This window comes from Zingiber officinale, chromosome 4B (assembly GCF_018446385.1).
Source record: "Zingiber officinale cultivar Zhangliang chromosome 4B, Zo_v1.1, whole genome shotgun sequence".
Classification (NCBI taxonomy): domain Eukaryota; kingdom Viridiplantae; phylum Streptophyta; class Magnoliopsida; order Zingiberales; family Zingiberaceae; genus Zingiber; species Zingiber officinale.
The window spans coordinates 101956628-101978485 of NC_055993.1; the positions used below are offsets into that span (position 1 = coordinate 101956628).

Below are 21858 nucleotides of genomic sequence, written 5' to 3' on the forward strand. Positions count from 1 at the left end.
TCATAAGAAAGTTTTCGATTCTTGATTTCCAAGAATCGAAGCTCGTGGAGGTGTATGGTGGAGCCACCCTCGTGTCAAATCCAAGTCCATCCTGGAATTGCATCTTGAAGTTGAGCTTGATAAAGTCTTGAACTTGAAGAATTTGCTCCAACTTCTTAACCCTCTAGCTTTTCTTGTTACGCTTGACCCTTCCGGCGATGATTCCGGTGAAGAGCGGCCTCGCTCTGATACCACTTGTTAGGACCAAAAGTAGCTAGAGGGGGGGGGGTGAATAGCTCGTCGCGTTCGCTCGGTGCGCTTCGTTGCTTTTCGTTGCTTGTTTCTTCTTGGATGTGCAGCGGAAAATACAGAAACAAATACAACCACGCTAACACTAGGATTTTACTTGGTATCCACCTCCAAAGGAGGTGACTAATCCAAGGATCCACACCACGCACACACCCTCCACTAAATAAACTCTCCTTTATGGTAACTACCAAAGGCGGAGAAGCCCTACAAGACTCAATACAAGAAGAGAGGGAAAGAGTACAAGAAATAGAAGCTTACAAGCTTACAATAAGTGCAAACCCTAACCCTAGTTTCTTCCTCTTGCAATGGATCCGCCTCTTGACTTGGAAAACCTCCAAGATCCTTCAAGAACTGGCGATCACGTGCTTGTAGAGAGCTGTGGAGAAGTGGCGAAGAGCTGAAGTGAATCGAAGAAGTGATCCCGAAGGAATCGAGCGCTGCGGCCTTTATCGACGCCAACGGTCGGATCCCGATCGATCCAAATGTTCGAATCGATCGGGGAGGCTTTGGATCGATCCACGGATCGATCCGGAGGCCTGGATATGGAAGATCGGCGGATCGATCCACGGATCGATCCGGCGCTGTCGCGCGAAGCAGCCGCGTCGATCGGCTGATGCTAGGCCTCGGATCGATCCACGGATCGATCCGAGCTTCTGATCCGAAGAATGCGGATCGATCCACCGATCGATCCGAGCTGATCGATCCACGGATCGATCCGACTGGATTTTGCCCAAAACCAAGTCCCAAACCTCCCTAACCAACATCCGGTCAACCTCGACTGTTGGTACATCATGCCTAGCATCCGGTCACTCCCTTGACCGGCAGACTCCCCACCAGTGTCCGGTCAATCCCTTTGACTCACTTGGACTTTTACTCATCGTGCAAGTATCCGGTCACTCCCTTGACCTACTTGGACTTCCCAACACCGGATGTCCGATCATCCTTGATCCATCTGGTTTTCCTTCCTTGCCAAGTATCCAGTCAATCCTTTGACCTACTTGGACTTCCCAACACCAGATGTCCGATCATCCTTGATCCATCTGGATTTCCCTTGCCTGGCTTCACTCACCAGGACTTTCACCTAGCTTCACTCACTAGGGTTTCCATCTGCCTAGCTTCACTCACTAGGACTTTCACCTGGCTTCACTCACCAGGATTTCCTTCTGCCTAGCTTCACTCACTAGGACTTTCACCTAGCTTCACTCACCAGGATTTCCTTCTGCCTAGCTTCACTCACTAGGACTTTCTTCTGCCTAACATTCCAGTTAGGACTTCCCAGTCAAGTATCCAGTCAACCTTGACCTACTTGACTCTTCTTCAATCAATATCTTATTGTCAAACATCTAAACCCTAACCAAGACTCAGCTTGGTTAACCAGGTCACCCTTGACCTGAGGAATATTGCACCAACAAATATATCTATAAAGTCGAAAATGATTTGTTTTTATTATATAGGTTATTCACCTCCTCTAACCGATCGCTAAGAGACCATCAGAGCCATCGACAATAGCGAGTAGTTCTTTCATCCTTCTGATGATCAATCATGGTTAGATTCTTATGGTCTCTTTAGGATGGACAGTTAGCTAACACATAGTGGGGTTGCCATCATAAGATCTAATGTCAAATCTCGGCTAGTAGTCGGGTGCCTGTTCTCCCTCATGCGCTATTTAACTGTCCAAAGTTAATAGTCATCCGTGATTTATCTCTTCTGTGTTGGTTTGAGGACAGATTGATGGAGGCATTGGGGGCAAACAAATTACCTTTTTACCACGACGATTAGATTCTTACTGTTCCAACAGACATAACCGAGTTAGTACTCGGGTGACAGATTATCACAAGAAAATAGGGATTGAATTCTCATAGGAATAATTTCCTTATGGCGCTTGATCATCATAATTTATCTCCCTTTAAATACCTTGGGACGGTGGGCCGGCACTAGGGGGGCCGCTAAGGTAGCGGATCTACCTTTTTTTAAATACCTTGGGACGGATACGGAGAGATGTCTAGGATAAGGAAATCATTTTTTGTTCGACGGTTAAATTCTCGCTAGATTGAATTCAAATAAAAGTGTTCTACCATTGTTCAACTGAGCTAATGTAAAGACAAAAAGGTCCCCGTGGTCATGGTGTCGTGGTAGAATATTCAGGTTGTCATTCAGACACCTGCGGTTCGAACCCTAGCTACAGCATATTTGTAGGAATATTTTTTTCCAAATAGAGGGCGTAACCAAATGATGCTGAACTTTTGAATTGATCGTCACATGTGCTTCCTAATTTATCTTGATGATCAATAATTTGATGATCAGGAGGTCAGCGGTCAGCTCAGCTCGAACTAATTCAGATCAACTAGATGAGACCACATAGATAGATACATCCCTCATCTGGAGTCAACTAGGTACCGACGGTATCATTTGTTCAGCCGGAGTCAACTAGATATCGACAGTATCCCTGGTCATGAAAAAAATCTCAATCATTTTATTTTATTTCGTTAAGATTTAATGGAAATCCGTGAATAATTCTTCGGATTTCACAAATTTAGGCAGAAAAAAAAGATATTATTGCTGCAAAAATTACGGCGAATGTGTCCACAGATTCATGATCACTTTATAACTTTTCGAGCATGGAGACAAACCAATCTACGACAAAGAAAGGAAGTTTCAACTTTTCGCCAATGAATCTGCTCATTAAATTCCCACTCTATCTCACGTGGACGGTTTACAGTTTTTTTTACTTTAATTTCAGAAAATAAAAGATTAATTAATTGAGCAATATATTGGTAATTATTTCCCAAAAGCTATATTGAATCGAACTTTTGTTTGATAGATAGAAACAATTTTTATCAGAGGCTTAGAGCTTAGTGGATCCCTTCAACCACTCAATAGTAAACCGAGCCAAAAACAAAAGCCCGATTCGACCGAACCGCATTTACAACTTGTCTAGACTTTAACCATCGTTTTAGGAATTTATTCAATCCCAATAAATTAAAATAAACTCCAAATTAATTTTGGACAAAAATAGATGTGTTCCTAGGCACCTAAAGTTCTGAAATTCTAAAAACAGACGATGCTCTCATGCTAATAAAATTTTACCATTAGATTTATATCTAATGGGTTAGGTTTATAGTATTGTGGCCATAAAAATTTTTAAATCAAATTAAAAAAAATTAGGTCACATACATTATGTCACATACTTTGTGCATACCTAAGAAATTTTTTGATTTAATTTTTTTTTATACTCAATACTATAAAAAAAAATTGAACTTTGAAAATCAGCAAAAAATAATATTATAGTATTTTAATTTCTCAAACCTAGCAATATAATGCTGAACTTTGAAAATCAACGCCAATAATATAGTAGTGCTGAACTTTAAAAATAATATCAAAATGATATTAAATCAAATCATTATGGTAAAAAGACGAATATGTTTGTCCCAATGTCCCCGTCAATCTATTCCAGGGCCAACACGGAAGAGATAACTAACATATAAGAGAGGTATTTATCTCGGCAAAGTCGAGATTCGAACCCTAGACATCATTATGACAACACTTCATGGGTTAGATACTAGACCCATTCGAGAGGACAATATTGAATCAAAATCAACATGTTATGTCTTGAATCTAACCGTACAATGATATTGAGCTTTGAAAATTAATATTAAAATGATGTTGAATTTAAAAAATCAGGACCATAATATTCTGATTTCCCAAATTGAACAATATAATAGTGTTAAATTTTAAAAATCATTATCAAAATAATATTCAACCTTCAAAATCAACACCCGTGGCGCACACTGTGGGAAAACATTAAGAAAAAGAAAGTATAAGTCGGTATTTTAGCTCGTATATAAGTACGCAACCTGAATACTTTAAATAATGCGACATTAATTAATAAATACAGCGATTAATCATGGTGGCGGACGATTACTCAATCGTGCGCAGTAACAATCAGGCGGGCGGACACGTCGTCCTTGTCCATGGCACGTGATCTTTCCGCAGATGATTTTGTATGCGAGAAGTGGGATCTTTCGTCCGATGGATCTTCCCCGTAAATATCGACCGTCGATACTACTAAAACTAACGCCGTACTACATCCCCCGTTCCGTTTTCTTTGCACAGTCTTATTTTGTTTCCCCACTTGAGCTTCTTCGTCCTCGCGAACGGTAAAAAGAGGGGAAGGGAAAAGTTGAGTCCTTTTTGTCGAATAATTCGCTTCTCTTTCTGTCCCTCTTCTTCTCTTCGTCTCCTTGCTCCGGGTCGAAAGCCTTCCGATCGGTCTTCCTCGGCGGGGATTTTGCCCTCGGGGAGCTGCTCTGTGGGCCGGCGCGAGGGTCGTGGCGGGGATCGGCTTACCCTACGCGAGCAGGGCGCGGGAGCTCGGCTCAGGGATTGGAGCGGTTGATTTGGGTTTGGATCCGGTAGTCGGAGCGGCGTCGGCCGCCGGTGGGAGCGCCGGCGGATGGCGTTGTTCAGGAGGCTTTTCTACCGGAAGCCGCCGGATCGGCTGCTGGAGATCTCGGAGAGAGTCTACGGTAGGTCCTCGCTTTTGACCTAACAGGTATCTCGTCGGAGTGAGTTCGTTTTGGCGGTTGAATTGATATTTAGACTGGCAATTTGAGAAATGCTGGCGGCTCTCCTTCTTAATTAGGGGTTTCAAGGGGAGATGGCTTGTTGAACTTGCTCGAAAGTTCATTCATGAACCTTTTGGGAAGAATAAAAAAGGTTCTGAAGCGTAGCTGAATAGCTCGTTATTTCGTTGTCGCTTATGGTCTCTTGTCGTTGATTATGTATCGCTTAAAATTACTAACTTGGCGAAGTAAAATGCAGATAAAATATTGCAAATCTTAGGTTCAATGTGTACTTTTGTAGTTTCCTATTTTTAGCGGTTTGTAGTAGTCATTGTCTTTTTGAATCATTGTGTTATTTCTACGGTTATCTATACTTCTTCGGTTTTATTTACTTTCATGAGTGCTCCTTCTGAAAGATCAAACTTAAAAAAACTCTTTTTGCCTCTATGAATTCATTAAGAGATGTTTGAATTACATTGCTGCAGTTTTTGATTGCTGCTTCTCGACTGACACTCTTGGGGAACAAGAATACAGTGACTACCTGAATGGGATAGTTACCCAACTGAATGATTACTTCCCAGAACCCTCTTTCATGGTGTTTAATTTTAGAGAAGGTAATCAAAGGAGCCACATTTCAGACATTTTGTCTGATTATGGCATGACGGTCATGGATTATCCTGTTCAGTATGAAGGGTGTCCTCTTCTTCCGCTCGAGATGATCCACCACTTTTTGAAGTCGAGTGAGAGCTGGCTGTCATTGGAAGGGCAACATAATGTGTTGCTAATGCACTGTGAGAGAGGAGGTTGGCCGGTGCTTGCCTTCATGCTCGCTGGTTTGCTCCTTTACAGAAAGCAGTACAATGGAGAGCATAAGACTCTTGACATGGTGTATAGACAAGCCCCTAAGGAATTACTCCATCTTTTGTCTCCCTTAAACCCCCAATCTTCTCACCTAAGATATCTTCAGTACATATCAAGACGAGGCAATGCATCAGAGTGGCCTCCAAACGATATGCCTTTAACCTTGGAATCCTTGATTCTCAGGGTCATCCCTAATTGTGACGGGGAAGATGGTTGCAGACCAATGGTTCGCATCTATGGTCAAGATCCCTTGGCTCCTAAAAGGAATCCAAAGATCCTCTTTGCAACTTCTAAGACCAAAAAACACATTCGATATCACAAACAGGTAATCTTTCTTTCTTCCTTTCAGTATTATTGCCTTTTCAGTCTACTCGTTGACTGACTGTATGCACAGGGGGAGGGGACTCCATTAAGGATAAAGACCCGTTGTCGTGTTCAAGGAGATGTAGTTATTGAGTGCATTCATATTGATAAAGATTTAGAAGACGAGAAGATGATGTTCAGGGTGATGTTCAACACAGCTTTTGTCCAATCTAATACTCTGATCCTGTCTCGTGAGGAAATTGATGTTGTGTGGAATTCTGAGGAACATTTTCCTAGAGATTTCAAAGCTGAGGTTTGTTCTTATTTGTTTCTTGTGCATACTTGTTCCTCCTAGGCACTCAAGTTTTACACTCATTATGCTTGATCTAGGTGATATTTTCAGACTTTGATACTTATGAATCTGATTCAAGTTCTGAAACATTGGTCGAAGATGGTAATGAAACAGAAGGTAATTTCACTGAGGCTGAGGAGTTTTTTGAGGCAGAGGAAATTTTTACTAATGCAGACTGGCATAATGCAAATCGAGATTCTGAAGCAGCTGCAACTAAAAGTGGAACTTCCATAACTGGTGGGAATACTACATCAGAAATACATAGTTTAACTGGTGGAGCAAGAAATAGATTTGAGCGAAGCAAAGATCAAGTGAATTCAAATACAAGTGGTTCCAATGAAGTAGCAGGTGTAGTTGCAGAAATTACAATGACAAAAACTCCTACTGTGCCAGGTCCAGCTGAGGCCCATTCCAAATTTGACAAATCTGACCATGATGATGATTTTGTGACAGAGAAATCAGTCACTTCAGAATATGTGGTTCATATTGAAGAGAAGGGTGTGATAGAAAGCAGCACAAGGCAACAAAACTTCAAGGGAGTTGCTTCATTTTCCGAAGAGAAGAATTTTAATAATATTAACAAGCTTAAGGTTGATTCTGAAGGCGTGCCAATGAAGGCTACCAATCTTATCTATAAGAATCCAAGTCAGGACAAAATTCATCATGAAAGAGAGACCGAGTATATCAGACATCCAGATAAATTTGAACCGTATAGTGTAAGTACATTAAGCACCCCACAAGAGACAATGACTAAATTTTCTACTATCTCTAGCATTATTGATGGTAAAATTATCAGTGAAAATTCCATATCTCTGGAGGACACCTTTCCTTGTCATGAGAAGAACATAGTAGAAGTCAATGAAATCAAACACGTGGTGAAGGAAATTGTTGCAGTTGATGTCGAAGAGATGAATATAGTTGAAACCTGCAAGGATGATCACGATGCAGATAACCAAATTATTGAAAAGACAACAACCTCATGTAATATGATTTCTACAAAAGAAATTGCAACTGATGTAGAAGCTTTATCAGAAAATATTGACTCAAAATTTTATCAAGAGAATGTTACCATGAGAAACCTGGTTGACAATGGTTGCCATCAAGAGGGACAAAATATGGCAAGAGAACTGAAGTTTAAACCAAACAAGGAAACAGAAAGTTCTGTTACTGAAAAGAAGACAGAGACCAAGACCCTTATTCAGAAGACAAAAAATAATGAGCAAAAACAAACGTCAGAAGTATATCTGCCTTCGACAATGGAGAAATCATTAACAAGCACAACACAACCTGACTCTCCAGTAGGTAAACCAATTGTCAAGAAACAGGACTCTTATGTTGGTCCAAAGAAATCTACAAAGCCCAAAACAATTGTTAGGTGGATCTCACCAAAGAAAGACTCCAATGCTACTTCATTCTATATTCCACCCCATCCTCCATCCAGATATAACAGTGCACCTCCTGCTCTGGCCATCTCTGCAGCTCAAGGTAATAAAACTTGTCAAATTTCAGATGCATATCAAATTTGTTTGGACAAAGCTGCATCTTCCCTACATTATCAGATCAATCTTTTGCAGGTCCAGTGTTGTCTTCAATTGAGGAAGTACCTCAATCTTCTTCAGCATCAGACATTCTACCTGCATCTGGAAATCCACCTCCCAAGTTGCAAGCTCACAATATTTCACCCCTGCCGCCAGCCTCACCTCCTACCTCACTCCCAAGCCCATCCATTTCAGTTCCTACTCCAAAGACAGAAACTGTTGATACTATATCTACTTCCTCACCATTGCCTCCACGGCCGCCACCACCGCCTCCACTGCCTCCACCAACACCTTTTTCCTCATTTGGAATCTCATATGGATCTTTTCAACTATCCTCTCAAACTTCTCCTTCAGTAATCAATGTTTCTCATACAAAAGTTCCACCACCTCCTCCTCCTCCTCCTCCTCCATCTAGTAAAATTGATTCCTATGCTACACAGTCGGAAACATCCACTAGATATTTGTCATCTCCACTGATCAATCCTCCTCCTCCTCCTCCTCCTCCTCCACCACCACCACCACCACCACCACCACCACCACCACCACCTCCATTGTCTAAAGCTTATGCTAAAGCACCTTCAGTGGCACCTCCTCCCCCACCACCACCTCCTTTGCCTTTCTCAAGCTCTTCAAAGTTTCCTAATAGTTCTAGTCTTATGCCGCCGCCGCCGCCGCCGCCACCACCTCCGGCACGTGCGATTCTTGCACCACCACCACCACCGCCACCACCACTGACACGTGCGATTCTTGCGCCGCCGCCGCCGCCACCGCCACCACCACCACCATTAGCACATAATAATGTTTCTTACTCACCTTTGCCTCCACCTCTTTTTAATCCATGTGGACCTCCTCCTCCTCCTCCTCCACCACCACCACCACCACCACCACCACCACCACCACCTCCTTCTAACCCACGTGGTGCTCCACTGCCACCGCCACCTCCTAATCAGCATGGTGTTTCTCCTCCTCCTCCACCACCACCACCTCCTAATCCACGTGGTGCTCCACCACCACCACCACCACCACCACCACCACCACCTCCTAATCCACGTGGTGCTCCTCCTCCACCACCACCTCCTCCTCCTCTTAATCCACAACATGCTCCTAACCCACATGGTGCTTCTACTCCGCCGCCACCGCCACCTCCACCTCCTCCAACTAATCAACGTGGTGCTCCTCCTCCACCTCCTCCACCAACTATTGGGCCACAAAATGGTGCCCCCCATCCGTCACCTCCTCTAGGGACACGTGGTATTGCTCCACCTCCGCCCCCTCCTCCAGGTCCGCGAGTTAGTGCTCCTACACCACCACCACCACCACCAGGCACCCGTGCACCCCCTCCACCCCCTCCAGGACCACGTGGTGGTCCTCCTCCTCCTCCTCCTCCCGGTTCACGTGGAGGTGCACCTCCTCCACCTGCCCCACCTAGGGCACCAGGTGCACCGCCACCTCCACCAACCAATGGTCAAGTTGATGCGAGAGGAGCAATGCCAAATGGAGGAAGAGGTCGTGGACTCACACGTTCTACAGCATCAAATCCGGCATGTTTGGCACCCCGTAGGTCATCGCTGAAGCCATTGCACTGGGTGAAAGTAACAAGAGCTGTTCAAGGAAGTTTATGGGCTGAGCTACAAAGATCTGGTGATGCTTCAAGGTTGCAAAAGTGCTTAAATTCTGTATTTTCTACAGGGGCCTTTTGTTCTTGTTGCTTCTAGCATTATCTCATTTTGCTCAATTGTCTACATGGATGCAGTGCTTCAGAATTTGATGTGTCAGAACTTGAAAGTCTCTTCTCTACTGTAGTTCCAAAAGCAGATGATAGCTCAAAATCTGATGGACGTCGTAAATCTGTTGGATCTAAATTAGATAAAGTCCATCTAGTAAGTTATCAATATCTTTCACTTGGTAGATACACTTGAGTTCTCCACCTTGTGGAGTTTGCATTGCATCTAATTCCATGTTAACTTTGAAAATGTTACTGAATAAAATATTTTTACCTACCTAAGAATTGTTTATGTTGAGTATTTTTTTTTTTGGGTTCAACATTCATTTTTTGATGTGTTCTGTATTTATCTAACCACGCACAACTTGAGAGGGTCATTTAGCATAAAAGAAGCCATTATTAGTTCCAACTATTTAGAGCTCGAAGGACCTCATTCCTCCATTTACTTTATGTAAGGTTATAACTAGATGACTTTTGGGGCAATCTCCCAGTGCATCCTTTGCATATTGCCTTGAAGGCCAATCTCTTGACTTACAGGTAACGGCTTAGCCTTATTATAACTACGTCTAAGTTCAATGCTGATAAGGTTTTGTTGTTTTTCAAAAAGTGTCTATTACACAATTATCAGCCTTTTGCATTCATGTTCAGTGTGGTGTACTAAATATATCTGCTTAATTTTCTGACATGACAAAAGTAGGGAATTATATTTAACTAGCAAGTCCTCTTCATCCTTTTATGATATTCTTCTAACTAGTGTCTCTCATTTAATTGCTTTTATAGATTGAACTGAGGCGTGCCAATAACACTGAAATCATGCTGACAAAGGTCAAGATGCCACTCCCTGATATGATGGTAAGTTTCTGTAATGGTTTTCATAGTTATTTATTATCATTCCTTTCTTTGTTGTTTAATTTGCCATTGATATGGCTGCACTAATCACACTCGAGTATTATATCCGTTGCTTTTGATCATAAAGTTGTATCTAATGGGCTTAATTCAATTGCACTATTCAGATTGCTTCTAGGTTTTGATTGTCAAAGTAGCCATAGTATTTTGTTTGGTTTTACAATCCATTAGATTCAAATGTTTCTCTATGGAACTAATATCTAGATGGAATGACTATAGTACCACATTTATTTATAGGAAAAAGAAACATCTTTGTCATCCCTCTTGAATAGGACTTAAAGTTCAAAATTAGATTTTGAAAATTATTAGGATCACAGTGTAAATATCATTTTGTGCCTGTCATTTTGCCCACTGACTGATCCATGAAACAACAAGAGACCAAGAAAACCCCTTGCCAATCTTCCATCAGCAGTATGACTTTTGGAAATAACAAACAAAACAGGCAACTACCCTTCCATGATGATGACGATGCGCTAGAGGGGAAGCCTTGAGGCATATGAGTAATTTGCAAGCAAGCATCGTGAGGTTGACACAAGTCTTCCACAAGCGACATAACCTTAAGAAATAGTGAACAACCCGAGCGATCATTCCACGTTGTCAATGACACATTGGAGCAGAAACCTGAAGCATATGAGTCTTTAGTGACTATTGCAAGGTCGTGCAAGTCTTCCGTGAGCAACATGACCTTCAAAAACAACAGATAACACGAGTGACCTCTCGTGATGTTCAACACACCCAACCATACCTATCAACAAGCCGAATCTTATTCGTCGATCTCTCCTCCTCCTTGCCTAGTATTCGGCACACCCTTTAGTGTCCGCGGTGTGTTGGATCTCCTTCTTCCTAGATATCATTTTTTTACTAGATAACAATTATTTGAAGAGTAATATACATGCTAAACTAATAAATATTATGTATACTTGGAATAAAATGTAATCTTGTTTAGAGCTCAAAAAATATGTAGTCTTGTTTTGAGCTCAAAAAGGAGTAAGATTATATTAACTACAATAATATATAATTTAATATTAAAGTATAAATTTTTTAATACACTAAAATTTTTAGATTATTATCATATTATAAAATGTTAATAATATTATTGCAATAATTTATATATTATATATTTAATTGTAATATCATACAATAAAAAACAAAAATCGCCTGGCCAAATTGTAATAAGTTGGAAAACTAATTGTATGAACACATATAATCTCATATGCACAGAACCATCTACTATTATAACACAATATTATTACGCCCTTATATTTTTTATAGGGAAAAAGAGGGGAAGCAAGTGGGTAGTCAATTGTATTGAGCATATTTTAGGACAGTTATAGACTACACTGTATAGAGAACTTCCTTTCCCTGTCAATTTTAAGAGTTAACTGCCCAGAATAAAGACCTCTTGAACATTTTCAGTTGGTTCTTTTAGCTGGCTACTCCTGATATTGATTAGAGTACTTAAATAGTTTACAAACAGGTGTTGTGTAGTGAGTATGTTCAGAAAACTAGCTGTCAATCTTAAGAGTTAGTCACTCCAAAATAATTACCTCTTGAACATATCAATTAGTTTAGCTTTCCTAAAGATCTGGCTTTTCCCTTCTGTTCAAAGGAGTCAATATCAATCTCTACCTGATTCCTCTTGTTTTGTTTGCTCTTCTCTTGGATGGTAAGTGTACCATTAAAGCCTCTCCGTTAAATGTGGGGAATGGTTAATTCCCTGGGAAAAAAGTCTTTGCTAGCTTAAGGCAGTGATTTGAAAAAGGAACAAATCCATTTCACCCCATGGAAGGCGCAATATAGTCAATTAAGATGTTTAACCTGTTAAAATATTTTTATGTATAGTCATTGTACATAGATCCAAGCAATCATCTTAATTTTGGGTGGTGCCTAGCTTGATAATAGTTGCTTAAAGGTTGAGGTACTGTTTTTTCATGGTGAAGGTTTGTTGGATGAACATAGAAATATGAGTCAATATATCAATGTCATTCATTGAGTTGGATTGTTAAACTTGACTCTAATGCTACTGTTGTTCCCCCAGAGTGCTGCTCTGGCGTTGGATGATTCTATTTTAGATGTTGACCAAGTGGAGAATCTCATCAAATTTTGTCCAACCAAAGAGGAAATGGAGCTCCTGAAGGTACATGTTTTGTTCCTTTTGATCTTAGTTTGTTAATATTTGAATCTCTTGAGTTTTCCAAAAAAATTTTGGTTTTGATTCTGCAGGGTTATACAGGTGACAAGGAAAAACTTGGCAAATGTGAGCAGGTAAACTATGAACCGTTTGTCTGCAATGTTTGCATAATTTATATGTTTGGTAGCTGTAAAACTTTTATATCTGAAGTTATTGAAGTGTTTTTCTTAATTTGCACTAGATTGATGGTGAGAGCTTCTTGTCCATATATTTTTGGCCATTACATTGTTGTGTGCCTTACAAATTTTCTTTACACTATATCTAGTCTTGGTCCTACTTATTACGAAATAAACAGTTTCAATGTTTGCTTTGGTCACACAAGCTTCAAATATTTTTATTTTGATTTTTTTTTTGGGGGGGGGGGGGAAAGGTAAATAAATATATATAAAGATCCCAGTGATCAAACTAATATAAACTCTAGACATCTACCAACCAAAAACAGAAGTGTCTTCAAACCTTGCGGGCAAACAATCCACTCAAGGAGACATGACCACCAAACCACATAAACATCATAACCTTTGCGGGCTAGCACAACCATGCAAGGTGACATCACATGACCACAAAACATCATAACCCCTTGCGGCAAACCCAGCCACACAAGGAGACATCATTCACCACACACATCACATGACCCACAAAACCACAAAACATCATACCCCTTGCGGCTAAACATAACCACACAAGGAGACATACTACACCACACAACTTAAATACATCATAACAAGTTCCAACTCTAAACATCTACAAATCGAAACACGTGAATCTGAATTTTCCGGAACAGCCCTGCTACACATGGTGCTTCCCTTCAAACCGGTTTTTGTTCCGTGCTTGCCACAAGAGGTAAACCATGCAAGAGACCGCCAAGTAGCGCGCCTTCATTAGCCTACCATTGCCTCGATACCACCTTAGAAGGGCTGTGAATAGCCATTGAACACAATTGATTTGATGCTGAAATCCCAGCCAACACCTCACCTTATCCCACAGCTCCCTTGTGACCGAGCAGTGAAAATAGATGTGGCTGTTGGACCGTCTTGTTGTTTGCATAAGGAACATATTTTGTACGCCTCATAAGTCATTGTGTCCGCCATCCTCAACTGGCCATGAGCAAGTAACCACCAGGTAAACCGATGCTTAGGCATCAATCCAGCCCTCCACACAACCAGCGCCCAAAACACCTTCGCCGCGCACGGCCTGACAGTTCGTATGCATTAGCCACCCCTTTCTTTTCCGTTTCAAACCAATCAATTAACTTCATGTTCACAACACCTTGACTCCCCAATCTTCGCAATAGATGATGGATCGATCGTCTCTAATCTGTGATAACCTCTTCATCAATTGAGAATCTGATGATCTGATGCCTTAACGCGCCATTGTCAAAAATCTGCACTGTAGTGGTGGTGCACCCATCTTACCCGGATGCTATGGAACATCAAAAGTAATATTTTGATTTTGATCATTATAAGCATGGTTGTCAAGATCAGCCAATACTGATATGGATCACCTTAATTGGATTGGTCTTGGCCTTTGTTCAGCAGATCTTTCTTGAGAAATTGATCATCCCACAAACATTGATGGAAGCTTTGTTTTTTCTAAAGAAACTCAAGATTCAAAGAAATTACCTAGAAATGAGATACATTCCATTATAAAATAGATGCAACAATGGAATTCAGCCAAATTGAGAGTGGAAATGGATGTCAATCATATTTGGTTGAATTAGATTGACTAAAAAAACTCAAGGATTTATACTATTTTATCGTGCTTAACTCTAGCAAACATTCATAATGGCTATTAGCCACCCGTGATCTACCTCCTCCGTGTTGGCCTAGGGACGGATTGGCAGGGGTGCTAGAGGCGAGCGAATCGCCTTTTGCCACATGAGAATGTAAGGATTGCCTTATGCTTCTTTGTGATTTTAATATTTATCTATTTTCTATTGCAACTTATTTTTCCTGTAGATTTTGTCCTTCTAAACTAGTATTACAAAATGATGACCTTGTGTTAGTTTTAGCATTATCTGTGTGTTCTGTTGGATTTTAAGTGCTGTTTCCAAATTGATACAACTATTAACTCGTGTTCATTTTTTTTTGTATTTAGCTTTTATATTTCAAATGTTTGACTGTGTTTCTGTTTCTCATAGATGGTTATTCTCACCATTGACTCTAACCTTTCCTTTGCAATCATGTTAAACAAATTTCATTTGTGGCTTTCATGGTACAGTTTTTCCTGGAGTTGATGCAAGTTCCAAGGGTGGAATCTAAATTAAGAGTTTTCTCTTTCAAGATTCAGTTTGGCTCTCAGGTTTTACTTATATCAATTTTTTTTTTCTGCTTCTATAAATGATCAGATTAACTAAGATTCAATCTCTCATCTTTTCCCAGGTCTCTGATCTTAGAAAAAGTTTGAATACTATAGATTCTGCATGTGCGGAGGTATATCTCTATCATGACTCTTCCTCTTCTTTTTTTTTTCTTTCTTGTTTGTGATTTTGACATTTATATCTTGTGCATTTGGTTTTCTTAAGATTCGCAATTCTGATAAACTGAAGGAGATCATGAAGAAAATTCTTTTTCTTGGTAATACCTTAAATCAAGGAACTGCAAGAGGTACATCCAATTTCATGTATTCAAATGGAAATAGTTATCTGTTATATAAGTTTCTTTATTTTGTATCAATTCAAGAAACTAAAATCATAATTCTACCAAAGCTGTTTCTATTTGTGCTTTGCTCTCAAAGTTTATTTATGATTTTAATCCATGTCTCCTTGTTATGCGAAGTGGTATTTGTAATGGGCAGATGGAAAATTTAAGACAACTGATATATATGTACAAATGAGAAGTGAATAAACAATATACTGTCATGAAAATGCTAAAACATTATTGATTTGGCATAGTTGTTCTGGCACACATCATAGTTCTTGAATTGATTATAGCAATATTTCCCTGTTTCAGCATTAGAATCTTGCGCAATAACTATTTCTTATACTTTTATTTGTTTGTTGTGCATGTTTCCTTTACAAGCATTAGCTTCCAACAAAGTAAAAGTTATTTGTGACATTACATAGCATCACATTCTATGTTTTTTTGTCATATAAAAAATTATCGGTTCTAAATTGCAGGCTCAGCTATTGGCTTTCGCTTGGACAGCCTTCTTAAACTTACTGACACTCGAGCTAATAATAAGATGACACTTATGCACTATTTGTGCAAGGTATAGTATATATAGTTTCAGTACTATTATCTACATACTTGTTTACATTCCAGAATTACCAATTTGTTGGTTAAAAAAAATTGTGATCTACTGCAAAATTCCTTCTCTTTTGCAATTATTTGTAGAGTTCACTTGATTAGAGATTCTATTCAGATTCTATTTGTTACTGGTTTGGACCATCGTTTTTTTGTTTAAAAATATTATCATCGAGTAAAACGCATCATCGACGGTGTTATTTTATGTTGAGTGTGGGTCATAATAACCTTTTCATCCGGGCTTCAGACCAGCACTGGCGGATTTAACTTAGGCAATTTCATGGCTATTGGTCAATATAATTTTAACCGTAGCTTTAAAATATGAATGGTGTTTATTAAACAAATAAATAGTAAATAACTTACACAGCCTAGTCAAGAAAAGGTGATGAAGTTAGAAAGCTTTCACTATGATTAAGTAGTATCTAGCTTATAGTTGTAAGTAATGGTATGTTATATTGATTAGGAATTTGTATTGCCAATTTTCTCCAATTGCAGTGCTCTTATTTGTCAACTCTTTATCTGTGCAATTATACAATAATGTTCTTGTTATGAAACCAGGTAATTGCTTTGAGATCTCCAAATCTTTTGGATTTTCATGAGGATCTTATTAGCTTGGAAGCTGCATCAAAGGTTCAACTTGGTTTTGCCGTTTCTATTGATGTTCAGCTTGAAGGATATTTGCTGACAGTTTCTCTATGCAGATACAATTGAAATCTTTGGCTGAAGAAATGCAGGCCATTGTCAAGGGTTTAGAAAAGGTTGGGTTAGAACTGAATGCATCTGAAAATGATGGCCCTGTCTCAGAAATCTTCCAAAAAGTACACCACCCTTTAAAAGCTTCTTATTTTTGTACTTATGCGATCGATCTGGTGAAGTTATTTACATACCTTTAAATGTCTAACACCTATCTTATTTTCTACAATTTTACAGTTAAATGGTATAATAATTTCCTGGTCAAAGTAGATAGCTCTTGCATCACAGTGCATGGATTATCGGGAAAATTTTACCAAAATGGAAAGGAAAATATCTTGTGTCAAGTAATGTTGTCTTGTGCCAGTATAAGTTGGGAAAATGGAAATTTTTGCTAATATACTGATTTAATTGGTTGATGAAATACAGCAAATTCAATTTTCTTTCCCTCTCTTTTGAAGTGAAAGGCTGACTATTATGTTAAAAACTGAAACATTTTGTCTGAGTATGATGCTTTTAATTGCTACATATAAGGAAATAAGTAATAATAACTATTTCCTGAAGCTGTGTTTTTTCTGTGACATTCTTATCATCACCTAAGTGAAAATGACTATTACTATGACAGGAACTGAAGCATTTTGTTTGACTAAGATTTTCATTTATTTGTTCATACACTAACACACATAATCACTAATTGTTGAATGCCAATTTTGAGTTCTTGCTTTCAAAAAATAAATTTGAATTTGTTCCAATATAGATGATTTGCAGAAAACTTGATTAATAGCATTAAGCAAGGGGCTCTCAATTGAGCTTGAAGACCAAAAAATATGTTGTGTTCCAGTTTGTAATATTTTTTGTCACCCTTCTAGATTTAAGTTTGAAAATTTGGTTTTGCCTACAACACAGTCGCTAAAAATGCTGAATTCAAGTATTCTTTTATGTATGGTTGTATTGATTACCTACAAATTTGTTGCTTGCTCTGTTTTCATATTTGAGCTTACCAATAATTACATACAAACACATCAGTAATTGTATGTTATGTGTACATGATTCTTACATTCTGAGTGATTATTATTTTATGCTAGTGTTGGATGTGGTAACATTTTATTAGCTAGCCTTTCCTGATCTGAACATATCTCTGTTCTTGTCAAATTTATCTAATCATCAATTTGCTCATCATTAGACCTTGAAGGGATTTATTGTTGTTGCTGGAACTGAGGTACAATCATTAACAGCACTCTACACTGCAGCGGTAGGTTGCCAGTTAGTCACTTGTAAATGTTACTGAGCTTTAATTTCTATCATGCAGCATATCCGTTTAATATGTTTGAGTGTTTACAGGGTAGAAATGCAGATGCCCTTGCCCTATATTTTGGTGAAGATCCTGCACGCTGTCCCTTTGAACAAGGTTTTTAGCTACTTAATTTAATGCTTCATCAATTAGATAGGTAGAGAGTCCCTCTTTCAAAGCACCAATATGCATATCTGTATGCATAACAGCTTATTCGGATGCATTATTTAGCTATATGGATATAGAAGTATGATTTACGCAATGTCTATGTTGATTGTGTCAGAAAAGGGATAATTGCATACGCGCCTGAACAAACTCAATGTGCTGTTTGTTGCATTGCTTCATTTGCAACCAATAGTTTCATGTTGATCCTCGCAAAAATTGACATTGCTAGCTTCTATAGAAAAAACTAGAATCCCAGGTTAAAGATAACTTAGAAAGGTATTGATAGGTATGCCTAGAGGAGTTTTTTGTTGTGTCCATCCTTGATTCTGGATGATTTCAGTCATGTGGTATCAGTATATTTGAGTTTATTAGCATGCTAACACAAGTTGACGCTCGAAATGCGATACATAACAAGATATATATGCTATAAAAGCTGTTAACATAGTATGCATTGAAAGATGGTCAATGTTTTTTGGATTAAGGGAGAAATTTGCACAGAACTACATTGGTTAGTTCCTCAGTGCAGGAATGTGCACCAAAGTGCAGAGTAATGAGTCAAACTGCTGACTTTAACGTCTTTGTGGCCCAAATGTTTGAATTATGAAAAGATGGGTGAATTGATGTACCTACTTCGTACTTGTGACCATTATCAATTTTCTTGAGTTTAAATTGATCGTCTGTTTTGTTTTCCTGTGCGTGCAGTTATCTCTACACTCTCGAACTTTGTATCGATGTTCCGCAAAGCACATCAGGATAACTGCAAGCAAGCTGAACTTGATAAAAAGAAAGCTCAAAAGGAGAGAGAGATTGAAAAGTCTAAACCTTCGATGCAGAATAGTAAAGATGTTAGCTTCTGATCACTTATACCTCAGACGATGTTGTTTCCTTAGGAATTCTCTGTTTCTTTACTATGTTAATCAAATGCTTCTCCACCAGGACCTGAAGCAGACAAGTTTGAGTGAGCAATTGGGGCAAGCAAAGGAGAAGGTTAAGTCTAAAAGCAAAAGCGAAAAAGACATTAGATGACCTCTAGTTCTCAACTTTTGGCTCGTATCCTGGTTGGTTGCTTCCTGGCAGTGAAACTCTTTCATCCTTTGAGTATAGGAATCACTTCCAATGATGGAGAAGACAGCAATGCAAAGGCATTCTGTTTGAAGCACGGCAGACAACGATCAAAAATAGGTCTGGGCCTGCTTATTCTTTGCACAGGGATTATCTGAGCGCTAACGGTCTTACCTGGTGCATTTGACCTCCATGCCATGCCCAAACGAGCTGTTCAGCAGCTTCTTTGCTAATTGTAGAAGCTCAAGGATTTGGGATTATACGTCTAATCCAATGCACTATGGCTAGCCAAGCAACTCCAACTCTACTTGTAGTACCTGTACAGAGCTAATCTTTTGGTTTGTTTGATTGTCTTTTTGTAAAATCTTTTATTCTTTGACAAGGCACGGCCAAACTATAGATAATATTATATTCTAAGGTATCTGAAAGTAAATATCTGTATAGAGCCCGATTTTAATGGGATAGGCTCTGACTTGAGCCCAATTTTCCGAATTTGTTAAGTTTACATTGTTGTTTCCATATTTCTCGTTCATGAAGACGAACTTGTTGAACAACATTACGGTGGCTGCCGGGGGCAATAAGAAACCAGGCAAGTTGTGTCCTCACTTTGACATGAGGTTCAACCGATTGCCCCTTTGATTATTCTTTGTGCTCGAAATATTTTGCTTGGATTTTTTTTTTTAAGTTGACACAGATTTTTAATTTTTCGAATCAATTATGATTGAGCTGGTCCGATTTCCTAAAAGTTTCTTATTGGCCACCGTGTTTGAAAATATTTTTGATCCTTTATGTTATATCACGTCAAACATCTGCGTTGTCTTGGCGAGGTGTGGTTCAAAGGCATTGTGTGAAGGGAGGTAGGGAAGGGTTGTTCTGAATTTCACGGTGATAAAAGATGAATATGTTTGTCTTTAGCATCTTCCTCAATTCATCTTAGGACTAACACGAAGGAGGTAAATCATGGACGACTGTTAGCATTTGGAATAATGATTAGCACATAAGAGAAGTATTTATCTCAGCTTTGCCGAGATTCGAATCTCAAACTTCATGATGACAACACCTCATGCGCTAGTCACTAGACCCATTCGAAGAGACAAGTTACTCTGAACTTCACGATGATAAGATTGGTGAATCATTCTCTATCAGATTGGCATGTCATTCAATGATGTCAGTGGTGGAAAACTTGAAAGGTCTTAAAAGTTTTTTTTTTTTTAAAAATTATGATATAATTTATAAATTAATTTTAACTTCGGAGACCGATCATTGAAAGGATGGATTCTATAAGAGTATTTATTTTTAGAAAGGTATAACTCTTGTGCCATAAAAAAAAAACAATACAAGTGTGTATTTATAGGTTAAAAAACATTATTAGGTATAAATGCTTGAAATTTTGTATATTTACTGTCTAAAATCTTATAATGGTGTAAATGTGGACTTATAAAATCTTTTAATGGTGTAAAATTTCTATATTTAGTAGGCTCATCATTCACGGATCAATCTCGAATGGAGCGCACGAGTCCTCTCCGACTCCGGACGATATAATGACTAGCACATAAGATGTTATCACTATGAATGGAATGCACGAGAGAGGGAATTACTTACTGTCCAAATAAAAAAAACTATTGATGGATAAGGGAAAGTTTTTCACCATCAAAATTTTACCAAGTTTTCATCCTCGCAGATAAAGAAGACATAAATCAAGGATATCAGTGGGAAAACTTGGAGAATTTTATTGTTTTTTATTTAAAAATCGTTATATAGGTGCATTTTGACCATTTTCAGTTATGATGCTGCCTATTTAATCCTACTAAATTTTTTTAAAATTTTATAATACTTAAATAATATTTTAAAAAAAAACTAAAAGGTCATTTATATATTTATATAAATTAATAATTTTATATATACATACTATGAAGGTCATTTATATATTTATATAGATTAATAATTTTATATATATATATCATCGTCAATATTCAACATAACATTTGATATTATTACATGTACAAATTTAAATTAATTAGTATAGATTATATTATCACATTTGACATCAATTATTACATGTATAAATTTAAACTAACATTCTACCATAATAACACACAATAATATTTATATTTTTCATATTATAAAATTAAAGAGTATAAAATTTCTATTAATACAATAATCGCATCAATTTCAAAAATATTCTCTTTGTTCACAAGATAACTTAGGTGGCGTTTGGTTCTTTCTAAGGAATTGGAATAAGAATGAGAATCATAGTATTGTGGATGTGAATGGGTATGAGCATGAATATCACTTTTAAAAATAATGTTTAGTTAGTTGAATATTTTCTATCGGAATGAACCTAAATTTTCTTTTTTACCCTTAAAGAAAAATAAGAGAATAAATTAAATATGAGAGAAAGTTGAATGTGAGATAAAAATATGATAATAGTGTGATGGGAAAAAAAATGAAGAGATGGAAAGTGTGATAAGAGAAAATGAAGAGAGGGTGCGTGATGGAGAGATTGAGGAGAGATAAAATATGATGAGAGAGAATGATGAGAGAGAAAGTGAAGAGAGGGAAAGTGTGATCAGAAAAAATGATAGAGTGTGTGATGAGAGAGAATGAAGAGAGGAAAAGTGAGATGAGGGAAAATGAGGAGAGAGTGTGATGAGAGAGATTGACATAAGAAAAAGTATGATGAG

At 38.4% G+C, this 21858-nt stretch overlaps 1 protein-coding gene across 2 annotated transcripts; it reads left to right on the forward strand.

The window, feature by feature from the left end:
• The first annotated feature begins 4436 nt into the window (after window positions 1–4436).
• Window positions 4437–19666, forward strand: LOC121975788 (formin-like protein 20). 2 transcript variants are annotated; one of them, XM_042527654.1, is made up of 19 exons: window positions 4437–4814; window positions 5336–6036; window positions 6106–6327; window positions 6405–7851; window positions 7926–9558; window positions 9658–9784; window positions 10408–10479; window positions 12572–12670; window positions 12757–12798; window positions 14942–15022; window positions 15103–15153; window positions 15246–15327; window positions 15840–15931; window positions 16525–16596; window positions 16668–16784; window positions 17840–17908; window positions 17998–18064; window positions 18815–18957; window positions 19049–19666. In XM_042527654.1, the coding sequence occupies exons 1-19, from the start codon at window positions 4742–4744 to the stop codon at window positions 19136–19138; spliced, it is 5280 nt and encodes a 1759-aa protein (XP_042383588.1). In that variant the 5' UTR covers window positions 4437–4741; the 3' UTR covers window positions 19139–19666. The 2 variants fall into 2 exon arrangements, with proteins under 2 accessions (XP_042383588.1, XP_042383589.1); XM_042527655.1 differs by having other exon boundaries at window positions 4438–4814; window positions 7941–9558.
• The last annotated feature ends 2192 nt before the right edge of the window (window positions 19667–21858 follow it).